Raw genomic sequence first — 16,314 nt, forward strand, 5'->3', positions numbered from 1 at the left:
AGGAGAGGAGAGGAGAGGAGGGGAGAGACGGGCCAGCGGTATGAACGATAAGAAGAGGGCGGCAGGGCGGTGAGAACTAGGAGGTGCTCCTCCTCCTCCTCAGGCAAACCTTAGGAGGGCAGTTACGTGTCGACGAGCGAACCTTGTGAATAGGAGGGAGGTACCGCATACCCCGGGCCGACCGCCGCGCCGTGTATCTTCCACATACCAGCCAGGTTCGCCGCATACCTGATCTGCCGTCCGGGGCTGGGTACCTGTTGGTTCTCGCCTCCTTCCCAGCCTATCGCATTAGGGTACCTAAGGTTGATTCGGAGTCAACCCCAAGTACCTCCCGCCTCGTCGAGTGCGGCAAGGTACCTGATCTAGCCTACCCGGGTACTTCCACCGTGCCATGTACCTGCAGCGCGGGCGTATCGCAGCCTCAGGCACCCGCAGCCGGAGGCGGGCCAGGCAAAGGCCGGCGCTGTTTAACACAGCGGGCAAAGGCAGAGCCTTAGGTAGGCTTACTTTGTCTGCAGAGACGGAGAAAGACAGGAACAAGACGAGGCCAGAAACTTGCCAGAACCGCATGCCTCGTGGGGTACCAGCGCAGAAAGAAGCCCAACTCTACAACCTGCCCTACAGTTCTCTTCTGCCTTACTGCTGTCGCACAGGTTGCCTGACCCAGGCCGGGGTCGGTCACGGAGGTGCCAGGCCCTGCCGGGGGGGGCCAATAGCGTGAAACGCGCTGCCACGTGACCGAGCCTGTCTTGGTACTACTAGCACAATAAGTCGAGGAGGCAGGCCACCTAGGGTTACGTAAGAAAGAAAGAACCGCCATGCTCTAGGTACCTTGGTACCTAGTGTTTACTTAGGTATAAAGGTGCCTGGGCGCCTGAGGTCTTCGCCTACCCATCGCGTAATCATCTTCTTTGTCCGAGGAGGCATTAGATAATACCGAACCTCCAGAGGGTTATAGCTATTTGCAAACGTTTACACTTAGGTTCGTCTTTACGCTCAGAAAATACGCCGCCGAAGGGTGTTACTGTGTAGAGCTGTGATAGACAGCTAAAACACAAAACGCTGGCAATTCCGGCCACCACCACATCAGACTTCCGCTCGCTCTCCTCCCGCTAAATAAGCACTGGCACGGCATCGCTACTTCACCTCCGCATGTAGGTACGTGTGCGTGGCATCTCCTCGCTGCACAAGCGCCGCCTGTTTCCCGCATCGTGATGCGTTCCGGTACTCCCTCCCATCTGTCCTCGCCAGCGCCACCCATGGGCATCTGAGGTCCCTCTTGGCCATCGCCGTGAAGACGCAAGCCCGTAGCCCGTCGGCGGACAGCGAGGCGACGAGATGGAGGGTGAGCACACGGGGCTCGTTCCGGAGTCGGTGGGGACCGAGGAGCGTACAGATGTAGAGATAAGAGGCTGCGATGGAGAGACGAGGTGAGGTAGGTACGTAGGGTAGGAATTAGTGGTGTGGTGATCAGTCAATAGTGATATTTAGGACTAGAAATGGATACGCGCTCTTCATGTGTGGCGATAAAGCGAAGCAAATTCGGTGTTGCAAGAGGCTTGATGACTTTAGTAATATTTCCGCCAGTGGGTGGAGGGAAGGGTAGCTGATGTGGTCGTCCCATGCATCGGACGAGACCTCTCTCCCCTCCCCGTCCCCTTCTCTCACTACTCCCCCTCCCCCCCTTTTTCTCTAGCGCGGCCAGCGCGCTTACCAGCTCTCGCTGCTATCGTCGTCGTCGTCGTCGCCGTTTCCGTCCCGGAGGCTGTCGATCTGGGCCACCTCCTCGTCGGCGAGCGGCTGGCAGGCGCCGCACGCGCAGCGGAACCCCCACCGGACGTAGAGGTTGCGCGGCGTCAGGAGGCCGTACGAGATGGTCAGCTCCGCGCCCGCCTCCACGTCCCGCGCCATGCGGAACTCCAGCACCCTGCCGCCGGGCGGGGACGCGGAGGCGGGGACGGGCCGGTAGTCGACCGACCTCGCCGGCGCGCAGGCGTGGTTGAACCGCGCCGCGACGAGGTACACGTAGGATTGGGTACCTACGACGAAGCTGGAGAGCGCGGCGACGTTAGCAGGAGATCAGGATTGTGTATCGTCGCGTGTTGGTGAGATGGAGATGGGGTGAACGATGGAAAGACAAAGAAAAAAAAAAAGGAGAAGCATGACGTAGCATGACGTAAAGGAAACGCGAGTGGGAAAAAAGCAAAGACGCAGGTAGAAGAGGAACCGCACCTGTTCGTCATGAATATGGCCTGGCGCCTGTCGACGCCGCGGCTGGGCCGGTGCCCGACCATGCGGTCGTACGCGGCGCGCACGTCGGGCGCGAGGCCGTCGAGCTGGCGGTAGAGGGAGTTGGGGCTGGCGCGGAAGACGGGGCGCTCGGCGAGGACGAGCTCGCCGCGGCGCAGCGCCCGCCGCGCGAACACGCCGTTGCCGCCCAGCGGCGACGCCCGCACCTCGACGAGCTCGTTGCGGAACGTCTCCGGGCTCGCCAGGTCCTCCGGCGAGACCTCCCCGCAGGCGTAGGCGTAGGCGCCGCGCTCGGGCCGGTCGCTCTCCTCGCTCGCGCTCGGGCGGGGCGGAGGCTCGTCGCTGTCGTCCTTGCTGTCCGCCTCGCTGCTGGCCCCTTCCGAGCTTCCCGAGCTCACCGTCGACGCGCCGCTTGTCGGCTGCCGCTCTTCCTCGTCCGCCGATAGGACTTCGGGGGTATTTGTGGCCGGTGGCTCGCTGATGGCCTGGGCCCAGGCTATTTCGTTGCGGCCGTCGGTGATTTGGCGTGTAGATATCATGATGGCTTGGATCACTCGTCAGCGGAGATGAAGATTGATGTGCCGATGTGTGAGAGAAATGGCGTTGTGAGGACAAGGTTGATGGGAACTGTTGTTATATGAGGGTAGTAGCATGCGAAACCACGATCGGAGGTATGTTGCGTATCCCACTTGCCCTCTTGTTTCTCGCAGGAGTGCAGTTGCAATGTTCTGGGGTTGATGGGATTGGTTTATTCCATGGGAAAGGATCAGAGTCAACAACACGTTGCTGTCATGCATATGCCGAGTGGTCGGCGGTTGCTGTGATGAAAATGCTGAGATGGTGGTTCATGGAGCTCCTCCATGGGAACCACTGTGTGTATGGTATATGGCCAGGGCCTCTCGATCAGTCGAACAGCTGGTTTTGCACCTGAACATAGGGATAAACACCCCATGCATCGTGCCCGTCGATAGGGAGTTTCGAATTGGATCGAGACAGGATGCTGGGGGTCAGGGGAATCGAGGCAATAGCGATGAAAGTAGCTTCCACAAGGAGAAGAGGGAAGCTGTATACGGTCCGGGCGTGTTTGAGTAGATATGTGTAATAAGTAAGGGTTTGGTAGGGATGGTTTGTGGCAGAAAGCAGAAACGGTATATTAGAAATAGAAAAGAAGGTGTTGCTAGCAAGATCAAGATCGTAGAGATTGGCACCTAACAAATAGCAGGACTGGTCGGTGCCTACCGGGAGACCAGGCCTGGGCACAAGCAACATATCAGGAGGCACAGTGTGGGAAACTTACAGCAAACAACTATGCAGAAATTGGACTGGAGATTGTTCACTTTTGAATGCTGATCTTTAGGCAAATGGAGCACCAACAATCGATAACAAATGAATGTGAGTGATGTCGTGAGGATATGGCTGCTTGATGGGTGATGCTTGAATCAATTACTGACGTCGCTTGGTTAATGAGAGCTGAAAGGGGCAAGCTGTGGACGGTTATCTCTTACCAGAGTCTCGGGAATAGGGGCTGCTTAAGCTGATCCTAGAAAAAGCATGAATTTGTCTCTTGTGAGGAATTTTGATTAGGGGCGGTAAGTGAAAGGAACGGAATTTGAGAAGTCAAGGGTCTCTCTTTATAGTAGACTTGCTGAGCCTGTAGGTAGAGAAGATTTCAAATTGCGAATCACTCAAGAGGCCTGGCTATGGTAAGAGTGGCAGCACTAACTGATATCAGAATGAGTATCGTCGATATTCGGCTTAAGGGAAACTTTTATTGGTGTTAGATCGGGAGAACTGGACGAGGAGCTCGATGGGGAATGTGATGGAAATATCAAGAATCAGAGAGAGTGGAGGGTGAAAATAAAATTAAGTGCGGGAAGAGAAACCTGAAATCTGTCGTGGTTGTGGTTCACTTGGTGCGTTTGGCAGTCGGCAGGACTGGAATACTTCCACTCAGTGCTATACCTCTTGAGCCTTTTCCACACCCGAGTTGTTCGGTCGTTGCTCTAAGGGGTATTCTCATATTATGGGAGCCAATAACTTGAAGACCGTTGATGTAAACGTGGGTGGGAGAACAGATGTGAGAGGTGTTGGAGCTCGTAGAGGGAAGGACAGGAGCTAGTAGACCGACCTACCTGCATCATACATTAACGGCAGAACAGGGACGGGATCAGTCAAATCCCCGCAGAGACATATGATTTATCGTACTTCGTTATACTACGCAGTGAGGTGGCTCTAGCACATGTACATGGCTTTACTACTTGTAGGGAGCTCCTGAAAAGAACAACTGTAAAAACTTTGGTGCCGCCCTGGGTCCTCACCTCGTATACCTACCTATCTCAAGCAGGCATGCGCTACACAGGTACCCCCCTCCCCTGCTGGCTGCTGCTTCAAGTACCTGGACCTACTTGATTAATACAATGGGGAGGCCAGCTGTAACCCGTCCGGCATCGATGCTCCTGCAGATTCATGTCCTTCCTGTGCCGGGACTGCTTCTCTCTTGTCGTCTTCACGGTCAGAATACTGCCAGACTAGAATTCACCCTGGATGCCTCCATGCATAGTAGTTGGGGAGACAATGCATCTAAAATTAGAGCAATATACTTCCTGTCACTAGGAAAGTTCAGGCGCCTACACACCCTGCTTGGGGGCAGTGCTTATACGGCCTCCCGCACAGCTACGCGCCTGTTCTTAGACACAGTGAAGTCCTATACCAGCCTGTAGGTAGACTGCTTAAGAAGACGTAGCAAGGAACTTATCATGAATGCGAGGCGCTCTCACTAATACGCCGTATGATAAGTAATAAAACCCGTCTATCGAGCAGTCTGGTCGACAGAAGGAAGTCAGCCTGTAATTAAAGCGTATCACAAAGTCCTGCATATCCATAGACGCAAAGTTATACCCCACGGCCATAGGACTACAGGATCTGAGGTGACGCCCCAATAACCGTGCCCGCGAAGCTTGGTCGATCTACACAGAAAGATGGTGTAACATGCTGCCGTGACTATGGACAATATATTACAAAGCTTACGGACGGCGTCGTTGTGAAATGCCAGTCTGCCGCAGCGTCTGTAAGTTATCAATACTGGCCGTGTACTTCTGAATCCTGTGCGTGATGCTTCTGGCGACCAGAGTGGCCTGATTTATAGATTGTCAAACAGCTTTTTACTAGTCCCGACTACTGGGAACCACGCGAGGGGAAGACTTCGTACTTGAGCGACCCCCAAGCTGAGAAGGCATACGTATGTGTGGGTATGTACCAAAATTGCCACGGCATCGTGTGTGTCGGCATATTTCGCCTTTGGCCTACTTCTGCTTAGCATATTCTACGTTGGCTGTGCTCGTGACCGTAAAACTGCCTGTCGGAAGAGATATGAGTTAGCTTTTTTCCTTTTCCCTCTCATGTTGCTCTCTGGGTGAATGTCGACGCATACCGCATATTATTAACATCTGCGAGCACGGTGTCCCGAGGTCGAACGGTCCCCTGAAAGTAATTATTAGGTCTTTCTGATTTGGGGAAGCAACCTTCTCAAGTCCAGGAAACATAATACTCTCTACATTGGTAATAATTCGACGAAGCATCACGATAGTGCCTTGAGGCGTCGTGGAATGGCCTATGTCCCCCCCTCCCCCCCCCGGCGTTAATTCCCGGACCGGAATGATAATACAGGGGCGGGGCTAACTTGCTCAATCAAATACAACCGGTTGTGAATCTATGTATAATATATCGTCGCACTAGGAGACCTGCGATTCCTGCTTCTCACGATACGGTAATAACTCGAGCTACATACCGTCGCTGAGGATCCGCCCCATGTAACGACACTAACTAACTTGATAGCATCCCCACTCTCCTAGGGTCGGGCGACCCGGGGCTGGGTGACCCCTTATCGTTCTATGCTACGACAGATCGAGGCTCATCATCTCAAATAGATGTATCGAGAATGTCGAGTTTAAGTCTGCCGGGGCAATGATGACTTCAGGAGCCATGGGGGTGGAGCGGTTCCTTTAGGCAGAGACTATATGGTTAGGCCTGCACCTGGTGTAGGTATGTAATATCTCTGCTCTGGCCAAGGTGGGCGTGACGCAATTGCGTCGAATACCAAGAATAGCAACATGAAGTGTAATATTCGACCGGGTGCCCCCCCGAGGAAGGAATGGCTTCTTTGAGCCAGCACGCGCTGAGATAAACACAATCATGACCCAGACAGGACCCTGCTCTTCCCGGTTGACAATCAAGATGAGGGACAAGGCACAGCTCTCATACGACGAGCCTGCTGAAGCGGCGTGGCTCCGAGCCACGATAGTAGGACTCGACCGGTGCGTCGTTTTCCCTGCTATGCGCCCCCATCTCGACGATGTGTAGTGGTGGTCTTGTGTTCTCGTAATCGCAAGGCGGAGTGGCACGAGTTCCAGGACCCGAGCTCGAGTCAGCTCTCAAGCCTAGGCTGGACACAATATTACTCGGGCTTGATGATTATCACCGACCTGCATAGACGGGACAACCAACAATGTCCGATTTCTTACAATGCAAATGTTCGATTTTTAATTTTGAACCGTTATCTATTAAAAAATACCACCGTGCGATTGGCACGGCCCGAACTCGGATTTTGTTCAGGATCACCGTGGCTTGGCGGCGACTCCGGCTACTATTTTATTATGTGCGAAGTTTGCGGGGGATCAATTCTTGTTCCTGCCCTAGTCTATCGACTTATCGATCCCGGCGACGCTCCAGTTTCCAGAAACTAGATATGGATAATATTGCCTCTGATCTGAGAACCTCCTGCGGGGCCGGAGCCGGTATTTTGAATCCGAGGAAAGTAGGTCCCAAGACACGATGATTGACTTACACTCTCGACGCACCGTCGCAAAAGAACCATGCCGCGGCACTGCGATGGGGAAAGGGGGACACTATAGGGAATGGCAGCGCTCCTCGCGGATGCGACGAATGTATGTCAAGATATGAATCGTTCGGGATCAGCCTTACGTGGGACAATTCCGCGATGAACTGGGCGTGAGTGAACAAGGACGACGCGTCCCGGCAAAAATAGCGAAGGATCGATAAGCATACGACGCTGATGATCCTGGGTCAAGTCTCCCGGCTCCGCTCGGTAGGGAATGACGAAGGACGCGATGATGCCTATCGGGTCCGACCCCGAGCTGGTGTTGAACGCGGATTGATTGATATGTCCAGGGCGACAACCCAGCCTGAGACGTATTCTGGCGCTGGCAAGGGGGACGCAAGGCTAACGCTAGTTTGATCGTGATGGAATCACGCTTGCTACGGCTGCCTGCGACAGACTTGAGGACTGGCGAGAGGTCGTCGCGAAGCCTGGGCGCACGTCAGTCGCCGACAGGGGGAACAGTCGACAAATTTAGCATCGCGAAATGAGTATTTTGCATCTGATCGTCCGTAGAGGAAGCCCCTGAGAAATCTGGGGCTTAGGCTTTGAACTGAAAAGACTTGATGCGCGGTCATCGCATAGGGGCATGGCTTAATTGGGGTCCTATAGGCGGCAGGATACTGCGAATTGACGAGATAGTGGGATGGGTAGGAGTTGGCACAGCTAATAATATGCTGAGGTAAGCCTATGGGAGGCGGGACAACGCTGCGTAATCCGGACTAGGCTAGGTTGAACAAGAGGCGACCAATGTAATCGTACGGCGTAGCTAGGCCTGGATAGCGTACGCAGACTATTTACGATCGCGAATCCGACGGCGAGCGTACAACCTGAAACAACCGAGCCGGCTGGAAATAGGTGAGTTAGGTATAAGGTACTATGGCATAAGGTACCATGGTATATACTATAGGCTTCGGCGGCGTGGTCCAGGCCAGGTCAGCGCTGGAACTTGGTTCCGACGGCTTCGTGTGAGTTTTGGTTCCGCGGCCCTGCGCGAATATGAGCGAGCGGAGGTGTGTGATGTGCGTTCGTGCTCACGCCCATGAGTATATCTTCGAGCCGGGGGTGATGAGGCGGGGGAAAATTAGAGTAAGCCGTGCCTAGCAGGTGGCGTGTAATCCCCCCTCCCCGTACCCGCCGTGCACCTTTGCAAACCCCATTCATGTAATAAGCCAAGCTAGGCTAATAATAATCGTCGTGAAACACGCCTCGAAGCTGGCGAGGCTGCTGCTGACACAGGCACATATCGGTTGCATGAGGCAGATCAAGAGTGGCTGGGGTGCGCGGCGCGTGTGTGTGCATTACTTGGACCTGAAGCGCGGTAAGCAGTGGTAGCTGAGCACGAAGGCATCCCCAATAGCATAGCCTATGGGCCGCGCTGCTCTCTGCTCGTCACCGACCCACGGCGCTGTGACAAGCGTCCCGTCCGCCGCATCGGGATCGTCGTAGTGGTGTCTTAGTCAGCAGGCGACGACGTTGTTGGGTTGGTCTAGACCTTCTGGAGAACTGGATTTCACCGCCACCGAGACCGTACGTTTTTGTGCATTGGCAATGCCGCCCGGCCGGATTTGGGGTGGCTTCGATAACCAACTGTCTCGTTCCTGTTTCTACACCTATCCGATCCTGGGAGTCTCGCAGGGCGCAAGGCGGAAAAGGGATTGGCGCTCCTGTCCCGCGACCCTATTGGGACCAAAGCCGGCAGTGCGTTCGCATTCCTTCGAGCCGCCGCCTGTCTTTCCGGTCGCCATACCCTTTCCCCCGGCCTGCCTGCGGCCAGCGCGGTGACCTGATCCAATGAGGCCCCAGTCATATGCCTTTTATCTTAGGTGGACCTGGGGTTAGTTTGCTCATGCCTACGTACAATACATGGGATGCCCCTTGACAAGCCAACGAGGGCTGTAATGGGGGACTCGAGAAGACCCTGAACAAACCTCTCTGAAGAAGAAGAAGAAGAAGAAAAAAAAAAACCGAAGTGAAGCAGGCATGCGAAACAAGTAGCCCCACGACATATCCTTTTTTTTCTTTCCTTCTCTTGCTTTTGGACTCAAAAACAAGTCTTAAACGGAATGGGAGAGTATTTGATCATCGCCGGGTAGGCTGACGATTTCTTTTACGAGCCGACGCAGGGGCAATCAACAAGAAACGACCATCGCATATTTCAAACTCACACTGAGAATAGCAGCATGTTTAGACAGCGATACCTCCCTCTGCCGTGCGGTGATGAATGCAACGTCGCCCGTCAAGAACTTCGTCGTTTCAAGGGGGTCCCTGTGGGCTCGTGGAGGGATCGGAGTCTACGCCGATTCTAATTCTGGAAGGAAAATCGAAACTTCTGTTCTGGCCCCGCGGGTATGGGAATGTAGTCGGTAGCTATAGAAATCGTCCTTGGTGGTTCGTTCGTGGGCCAGCTCAGTTATGCTTTTTTTTTCCTCTCTATCAGGATTACAGAATTACGGCAGAATCCTGGCGGCTCAGCCATGTGCGGCGATTCTGGTCGGCTCCCAGTCCAGTCAGCACTGATATGATCCGTCGATAAGTGGGACGAGCGGGAAGCACCGCACACTTTACTTTGCTTCCTAGAGCTGGCCAGACGAATATGGTGGTGGACGACGAAACTGGCTACCTGGCCGCGTTAGGGTGTATCTTGTTCGGGCCTCTCGGCAGCATCCTTGCTACTCGTTTGGGACCAGATGACTGACAGCGGGCCCGTTCGCGGCCGGCTGGCGTGGTAGGCAGAGCCCTAAGAGTCGGGCTTAGGGCGTCGATGAGATGTGTAGGAGGCTGGTCGGGGAAGGAATAGGATTGAGAAGTAGATCAGCACCGCATCCTTTGACTCCCCTAGTGTCAAGGGAGGGGGGTGTGAGTATGCGAGTGGAATGGTGAAGTGTGTGGATGTCGAGGAATATGAGTATGAGTAGGTGACGGAGGAGGGGTTCCCAGCCCGGAAGAAACCTGGCTAAGGTAGGCTGGGAGGGGGGACCCGTTAAGATTATAATTGGCCTTACAAGCGCAGGGCCCTGAATCGGCTGTGGCTTACGTGGTACATCCTGGTTAATTGAAACATACCTACATGCCACATGCCTCGGGAACCTATGGTAGCCTATGTATTGGCCCCCATTTTACACCTAGACTTATAGTAGGTAGGTGAGAGACCACACACACCACCTTCGACTCCTACAGGTAGCCTTCCGCGGCCTTAGGCTCGATCAGGTACCTCGGAGTCTCTATACGACCACCGATACTACGTCGCGACGTCGCTAATCCCGCTGTGTCTGCAGGTACTGACGCTGTCAACACTGCTGACGATTTAGGCCGGCGCCCGCCTAACCCCTCTATGGAAGGATTGCCCATTTCGACGTACACTGGCTTGGGAGGAGCCGCCGGCACATTCCCTGTTGGGAATTGTGGGAAGAGATGAAGGCCAGGGGATTGGGGCGGGAGCCTCGGGTCCAATGCTATGTCCCCTTCGCTATGTGGTAGAGGTGCCCGAGGTCGGTGTATGCTGCAATACGTCGATATACGTGGTGCAAGACAGGACCAAGCCGGCAGCATACCTAGACAGGCCCGATAGCCGTTGGTCTACCTACCTATCCTAGGATGATCCTCGAGGCGGCGGGCAGCGGGAGGGGTGAGATATCCGGCCAAACCAGCGGCTACCTACCTGCTCGGCAAGGTAGGTAGCACACCGGGCCCTCCAAGGGCTCCCGGCCCGTTCAGCGAAGGCGACGGGGCACACCGAGTTGGTGGCAGTCCCGTGTGTTTGTGGTTGCTGGCCAGCATGTCCTAATACGCGCGCCCTGGGCTTTGCTGGTCGCTGGGGCTCGCTGGGGCTCGCTGGCCCTCCCTCCCTACCTACCTAGACGCCATGTAGGGGTGGTACCACCCACCTCGGCGTCTAGTGAATTGCCTACTACGTAGCAGGTGCCTTATCCCGGGTACATCGGTTCCGGCCGTAGAGCATACCGACGCTGAGGTACCGGGGGTTCCAAGCATGCCCTGCCCAGGTCCGTTGTACGGGGCGCATATCGCTTAAACGCGCAGGGGGGCAGGGGGAGCACCCACACCCCCCCCTTTCCCTCTAAACCCCCCTCTAACAACCGCCCGCCCGCCGCGCAACTCGTCCATCCTTCAACTTCATCGCGAGAGCCCCCCTCACACCTCCATCATCTATGCACAATGCCTCCGCCGCCTACCTCTCCTACATTGGCCTCGGCCGCTTTGGATAGTGCCCTCGTTTCGGCCGACTCTCCAAAATGGCAACTGCACTTGCTCTACATCTGCACGGCGAATTCAGCAGCCGAATCCAGCACACACGTCCGAAGGGGGGGGGGGTTAGGTGGCACGGCAATTTCACGTCCCAGTTCGGTCTCGCATCTGCGCCGTTATGGCTATCCCGGTTGGCGCAACGCCACCGTCTTGCTTCCCCGTCCAACGCTCGCCCTGTCAGCAAGCTGGCCGTCGAGTTCTCCTTATCAGCGCCTTCCCATCCCTCTGGGGATTCGTATGGGCTGGTACCGCGGCTGATAGCATGATCCTCGTCGCCTGCCCCAGTACCACTGTCGCCGCCTACGTGCCACACTCCCTCCTCGGCCTTAGATTGGCCTTATACTCAGCTCGCATGACTTTCTTTCGCTGTCCCCGGAGCGGTCTAGTGCGCGCGGCCTATCTAGCCGTAGATCACGACGTCGATGCTACGGTAATATAGCGAAATGGAAGCTCCGATTCCTGACGTCTTCTTCACCTCCATCGCCTCCTCCGTACGAGGCGATCTAGGCCCGAATACCGTCCTTCTCGTCCGCTCGCTCTCCCGCTTCTCCTTCTCGTCTTCAGCTTGCGTCGCAGGCCTCTCTGCACCCACACGGAGCCATCCTTGTTGACTATCTCGTGCCTGGCCTGTTGGATGACGGCCTAGTCCACAAGGCGCAGCTCTCGAATCCCAGGCTCCAACTAACACGTTCAGCCATGATAGCATCATATCGCTCTCGTTCCGCCGGAGACCCAATGTCAAGTGTCATGTATGCCGGTGACATCTCGAGGATTACTTCGGCTTTCAGCCCGGAGGCACTGCGGCAGTTGGGGTCAAACTGCCATCCGTCCTCCTAGATTTTAATGTCGTGTTTCGTCTCGGCTGTCCCTTTCTTGGTCTCAACGGGTAGCTTTGCCCAATTTGGTAACATGTTATCGCTGTTGCCGTTGATCTCCACGGCCAACCCCGTCACACTCTCGGGCGAGGCACATACGCGAAGGCTGACCAGGCCGGCTCGATGCTCACAATCGGCGTACACCATAGGTGGTCCTCATGTGAATCTTGGGTGTAGACCAAGGAATCCTTCGTAGGGCTGAGGCGGTGTTCATCTACCGCGAGTATACAGTTCCTATATGCCAGAAAAAGAAAACCTGATGGAGGGATGTGGAAGCCGAAGTCACACCCTAGCTCCCCGGGCCACAGTAAATTACAATATAAATCCTCGCGACCTTCCCCGAAGAATCTGTTATTTCTCTTGAGCATTTCCGCAAGCGCCCTCACAGTCTCTGTCCTCATCAAGGACGATCGTCTTCATCCCCACAAGCCAACCTCCCCCTTCCCTAGTCGCCATACAGCCATTCTTTCGTACAAACATCGAGCACATTCGCGTAAGATTCTAGGTGCCCCCCTTTAGCCTATATAAGGCAGGCCCCCTTTCCTATATCCTAACGCTTCGACACGATGTGCTGACGCTAGCTGTGCCCAAGTTAGCCAGGGATAAAATATTGCCCTCACCCAGTAACATAAGATATCTGACCCGAAACCTTGTTTTTCGTTCGACAAGCACAGGAGACGAGCAGACGTGCGAAGAAGGTAGATCAGTTACGACGCGGGACATACCGGCCTACGAATCATCCTACTTCCAAGTCTTACACACCGTCTGCCAAGAAAACAGCCTCATAACACTCGCAAAATGCCTGACACCGGATCCGACGTTCCCCCGAATGATACCGGGGCTGACAAGACCGAGTCTGGATCTGAGTCTGAATCCCGCGGCAGGAGCCGCAGCGGGTACAACTAGAGCCCAACGAGTACATGTTGGGCATCGGGCATGAACGGACGGAATGGAGGCGTTGAGGGCTTGTTCGGGTTCCCTTTTACACTTTCTTTGCACTCTCTTTTCTTGGAAACCGCTCTGGAAATTGCTGTGACTGGGCAGCAAAACGAGCTTCAGGGGAAGCGGGAGCCCTCGCGTCTGATGACGTCCGAACCCGCGGTACTCCCTCTTCGACTACCCTTTTCTTCTTACCCCTGAGAGCAAGAGGTGGGATCATGCCTTGGGCCCCCCCCGGGCGCTTATCATGTTTATTGGGCTCTCAAATCTGAACGCCCGACTTCCATCTAGCGGGCAGGAAGTTCTTTGGTTTTTCTTTGGCCTTCATACCCTCTTTTCGCCCCTCTTTCCACCAGAAACCCGCCTTTCTTTCGCTTTTATTTCTTACTCATTCCCTTATGATCTCTCTCCTTAGGATTTCTTCGCCCTGTTGTATTACTTTACATGAATTTAACGAGAACTTTTACGCCCGGGAAATTAGACGATAACAGGGAGAAAGAAATATGGACGAAGAGGACTTTGGATTCACTATGTCCAGAGTCCGCTCGTCCGAGCGGGACTCGGTTAAGGATAGAGTTAAAAAAATGTCGTCTTTTTGGTTTCTTCTGTAAAGCTTTGTCTCCGTCTCGTTCCGTGTCTAGGGTCCCCGTATACGTACGGGAACTCGCTCGAGGCCGGAGTATTACCAATGTGTACCCCAACTGTGTGACTCCCCCACGTGACCCTGGCTCTCTCCCTCTTCTCTGGTTCCTTTTCGGTTTCTACACTTCGTCTCCGTTTTGCTTATAACCGCCTCGGGGGGATATATAAGGCTTATTTCGGCTCCCAAAGTGGCTGTTACTAACTTACTGCCCCCGTCCTCTCTTCTTCCAGTCTCACATCTCTGCAGAACGCCAAAAAGGGTGTGTGCGATGCCGTGCGATCCGATTCGCTCTGGCCGTGACCTAAGAATCAAGGCGACACATTGCGAGCCTCAACTTCGCCGCCACCCAGCCGGCCGGCACGGTTCCATTGGTGCCCTTTCGAGTACGTTAGGTACATATGCGGGTGATGTGTACCAACACGCATGTGGGTGATACACGCGTGCGCGTATGTAGGTGATAGATGTCGCGCACATGCACGCGCGGGCCTATCTAGGTCAATGCAAGGTACGACGTCGTCTTTGGGACCGGGAGGGAGGGTGTCACGGGGCTGAAGATGGTACCGCTGGTACCGCTGATGCGACTGTGCCGCTGCTTACCGAAATCTTACCGTGTACGGACGCCAGTTAACTTTTGCGTTCTCTACTCCCCCTCTGTCACTCTTACTCTCACTCTTTCTCAGCGTCCCCGTACCGCTTCTCTGAACTCGCGTATCGCTCGCTCCCTAATCATATCTTTCCCGCTCCCTATATCGACCTGAAGGATTAGCGGGTGGATGGATGGATGATAGGATCGATAAGAGAGGATCAATTACCTCAGCCGCCGAGAATAGAGGCCACCGAGGGGAGACGACAATGTTATCTCGGTGCCTGCCTGCGCCCGGGACGGATCTAGGGAATCCCCCAGGTCAAGTGTTGTAATAAGGTTAATCCCCCTCCTCTTTTCTCTGCCTCCTCCTACCTGGCCGTCTGGTATTTTCCTCTGCCGCGCGCGGGAAGAGCCGCGGCGCCTCCTCCCCCCTCCCTCTGTCTCTACCCCCCTCCTGGTCCTTCTTAGGCAAGATTCCTTCCATATTCTAGATCCTGACGTCTCCCTCCCCCTCCTTCCTCTTCTGCCCCCCCTGGACTGCCTTACCGAGATCCTGATGATCTCCCGGCGGGCGGATTGTATGGTTGGTTTGATGGGGGGACGACATGTACGAAATGCTGGTGCGTATACGTTATGGTTGCATGACATGGGTATATCAACCTACTTCGGCTCCCATCACTCGGTCAGCCAGCCAATGCTGCTCTCCATTCGCTTCCAGCTCACGGGGCCTCCGTCATCGTAACAGGGCTGTGGCTGCGCGCGAGGGAGGGATACCTTCCATAATGAGGAGGACGCAGGGTAGGATTGGTATCAGGTAATCGCAGTGTTACCAACGATCTGGCCTTTCTCTACTTCGCTCCGTGCCTCAATTTTAATTAAAAAAATCTCCCTACCTTGGAACTCCTTTTCTCTTTTGTCTTCAATTCTCGAACCCCTCTCCTTTTTCGCCCTTCTCCCTGGTTCTTTTCCTCTCTTATGCATGCGTGTTTTTCACATCACACCCCCTTTTTCTCTGCCCATCCCTTAATCGGTCTTAGTTGGCAGCTATACCTGCACGGATACCCAGACATACGCCCAATATGATAGCAGACCTACCTGACCTACATATATATATACATAACCCTTACCTACCTCTCTGGACCGATGTTGGGGTTGCTTGAGCGGCTTGTTGGATATTACTTCGGAGTCGGTTCCGCCATGATTCGGGCCGCATTTTTCACGTGACGAGCCTCGGGATACGGCATCGTGTTGGCTAGTTGGGAAAGGGGAGGTGGTTACCCGCGCGCGTCTGCGCTTCCCGGAGGCTTCGATCTTTCGTCGATCGCAAGCTGCACTGGGACGGCGGGGTCTTGAGTGTTCAAAGGTAACTATTCGCAGTCTTAGCTAATGTGTGGATGCCTACTCTAGATAAACCGCGCGGCACCCCCGCGCGCTGGCATGGACTGGGAGCCATGAGCGAGGTAGACAATGCCTGACTTATATATAGGCCCAACGCCTTGGGACAGTATGCGGAACCACATCACTCGCAGGTGGATATCGTTTAGATATGACCGTGTAAGACAGCCTCATGCCCGGCAATTGAAGTCGACACCGCCAGGTTCTAGTCCGCTGTACGTCGATCCACCCCCCCGCCAATCCAACAGTGTCGGTGTCATACTTGACGATGCGCTTGATCGCATCCCTCTGCGATGCGCTCCCATCTCGGCCCTACGACACACGTAACTCGCATACTTGGTCGTACGAGTGTGGTTAATGCGTTGGAAATGAGACCCCGTAAGCAGGCAGGTTGGCATCCGTCTAGATGTACTAGCCAAGATGTTGAGCGCCACTAACATTTGCCCCCCCGCCTCGAACGTTGCGC

The 16,314-nt window shown here is 54.8% G+C and overlaps 3 protein-coding genes across 3 annotated transcripts; 1 reads left to right on the plus strand and 2 right to left on the minus strand.

Annotated features, from left to right (window-relative positions):
• Window positions 1-1,710: 1,710 nt before the first annotated feature.
• Window positions 1,711-2,999, minus strand: GGS23DRAFT_619486 (uncharacterized protein; the record flags this gene model as incomplete). The annotated part of the gene is made up of 2 exons (XM_051521013.1): window positions 2,233-2,999; window positions 1,711-2,050 (listed from the first exon to the last, which is right to left on the minus strand). Exons 1-2 carry the CDS (start codon window positions 2,787-2,789, stop codon window positions 1,711-1,713), a joined length of 897 nt encoding a protein of 298 aa, XP_051373543.1. The 5' UTR covers window positions 2,790-2,999.
• An 8,740-nt stretch (window positions 3,000-11,739) lies between these two features.
• GGS23DRAFT_465876 (uncharacterized protein) lies at window positions 11,740-12,336 on the minus strand. The gene has a single exon (XM_051514164.1). It carries the CDS (start codon window positions 12,117-12,119, stop codon window positions 11,811-11,813), a length of 309 nt encoding a protein of 102 aa, XP_051373544.1. The 5' UTR covers window positions 12,120-12,336; the 3' UTR covers window positions 11,740-11,810.
• On the plus strand, window positions 12,337-13,447 carry GGS23DRAFT_465877 (uncharacterized protein). Its single transcript, XM_051514165.1, has 2 exons — window positions 12,337-12,778; window positions 12,882-13,447. Exons 1-2 carry the CDS (start codon window positions 12,553-12,555, stop codon window positions 13,223-13,225), a joined length of 570 nt encoding a protein of 189 aa, XP_051373545.1. The 5' UTR covers window positions 12,337-12,552; the 3' UTR covers window positions 13,226-13,447.
• The last annotated feature ends 2,867 nt before the right edge of the window (window positions 13,448-16,314 follow it).

Source organism: Durotheca rogersii (genome assembly GCF_024521655.1).
Source record: "Durotheca rogersii strain YMJ 92031201 chromosome Unknown GGS23scaffold_6, whole genome shotgun sequence".
Lineage (NCBI taxonomy): Eukaryota > Fungi > Ascomycota > Sordariomycetes > Xylariales > Xylariaceae > Durotheca > Durotheca rogersii.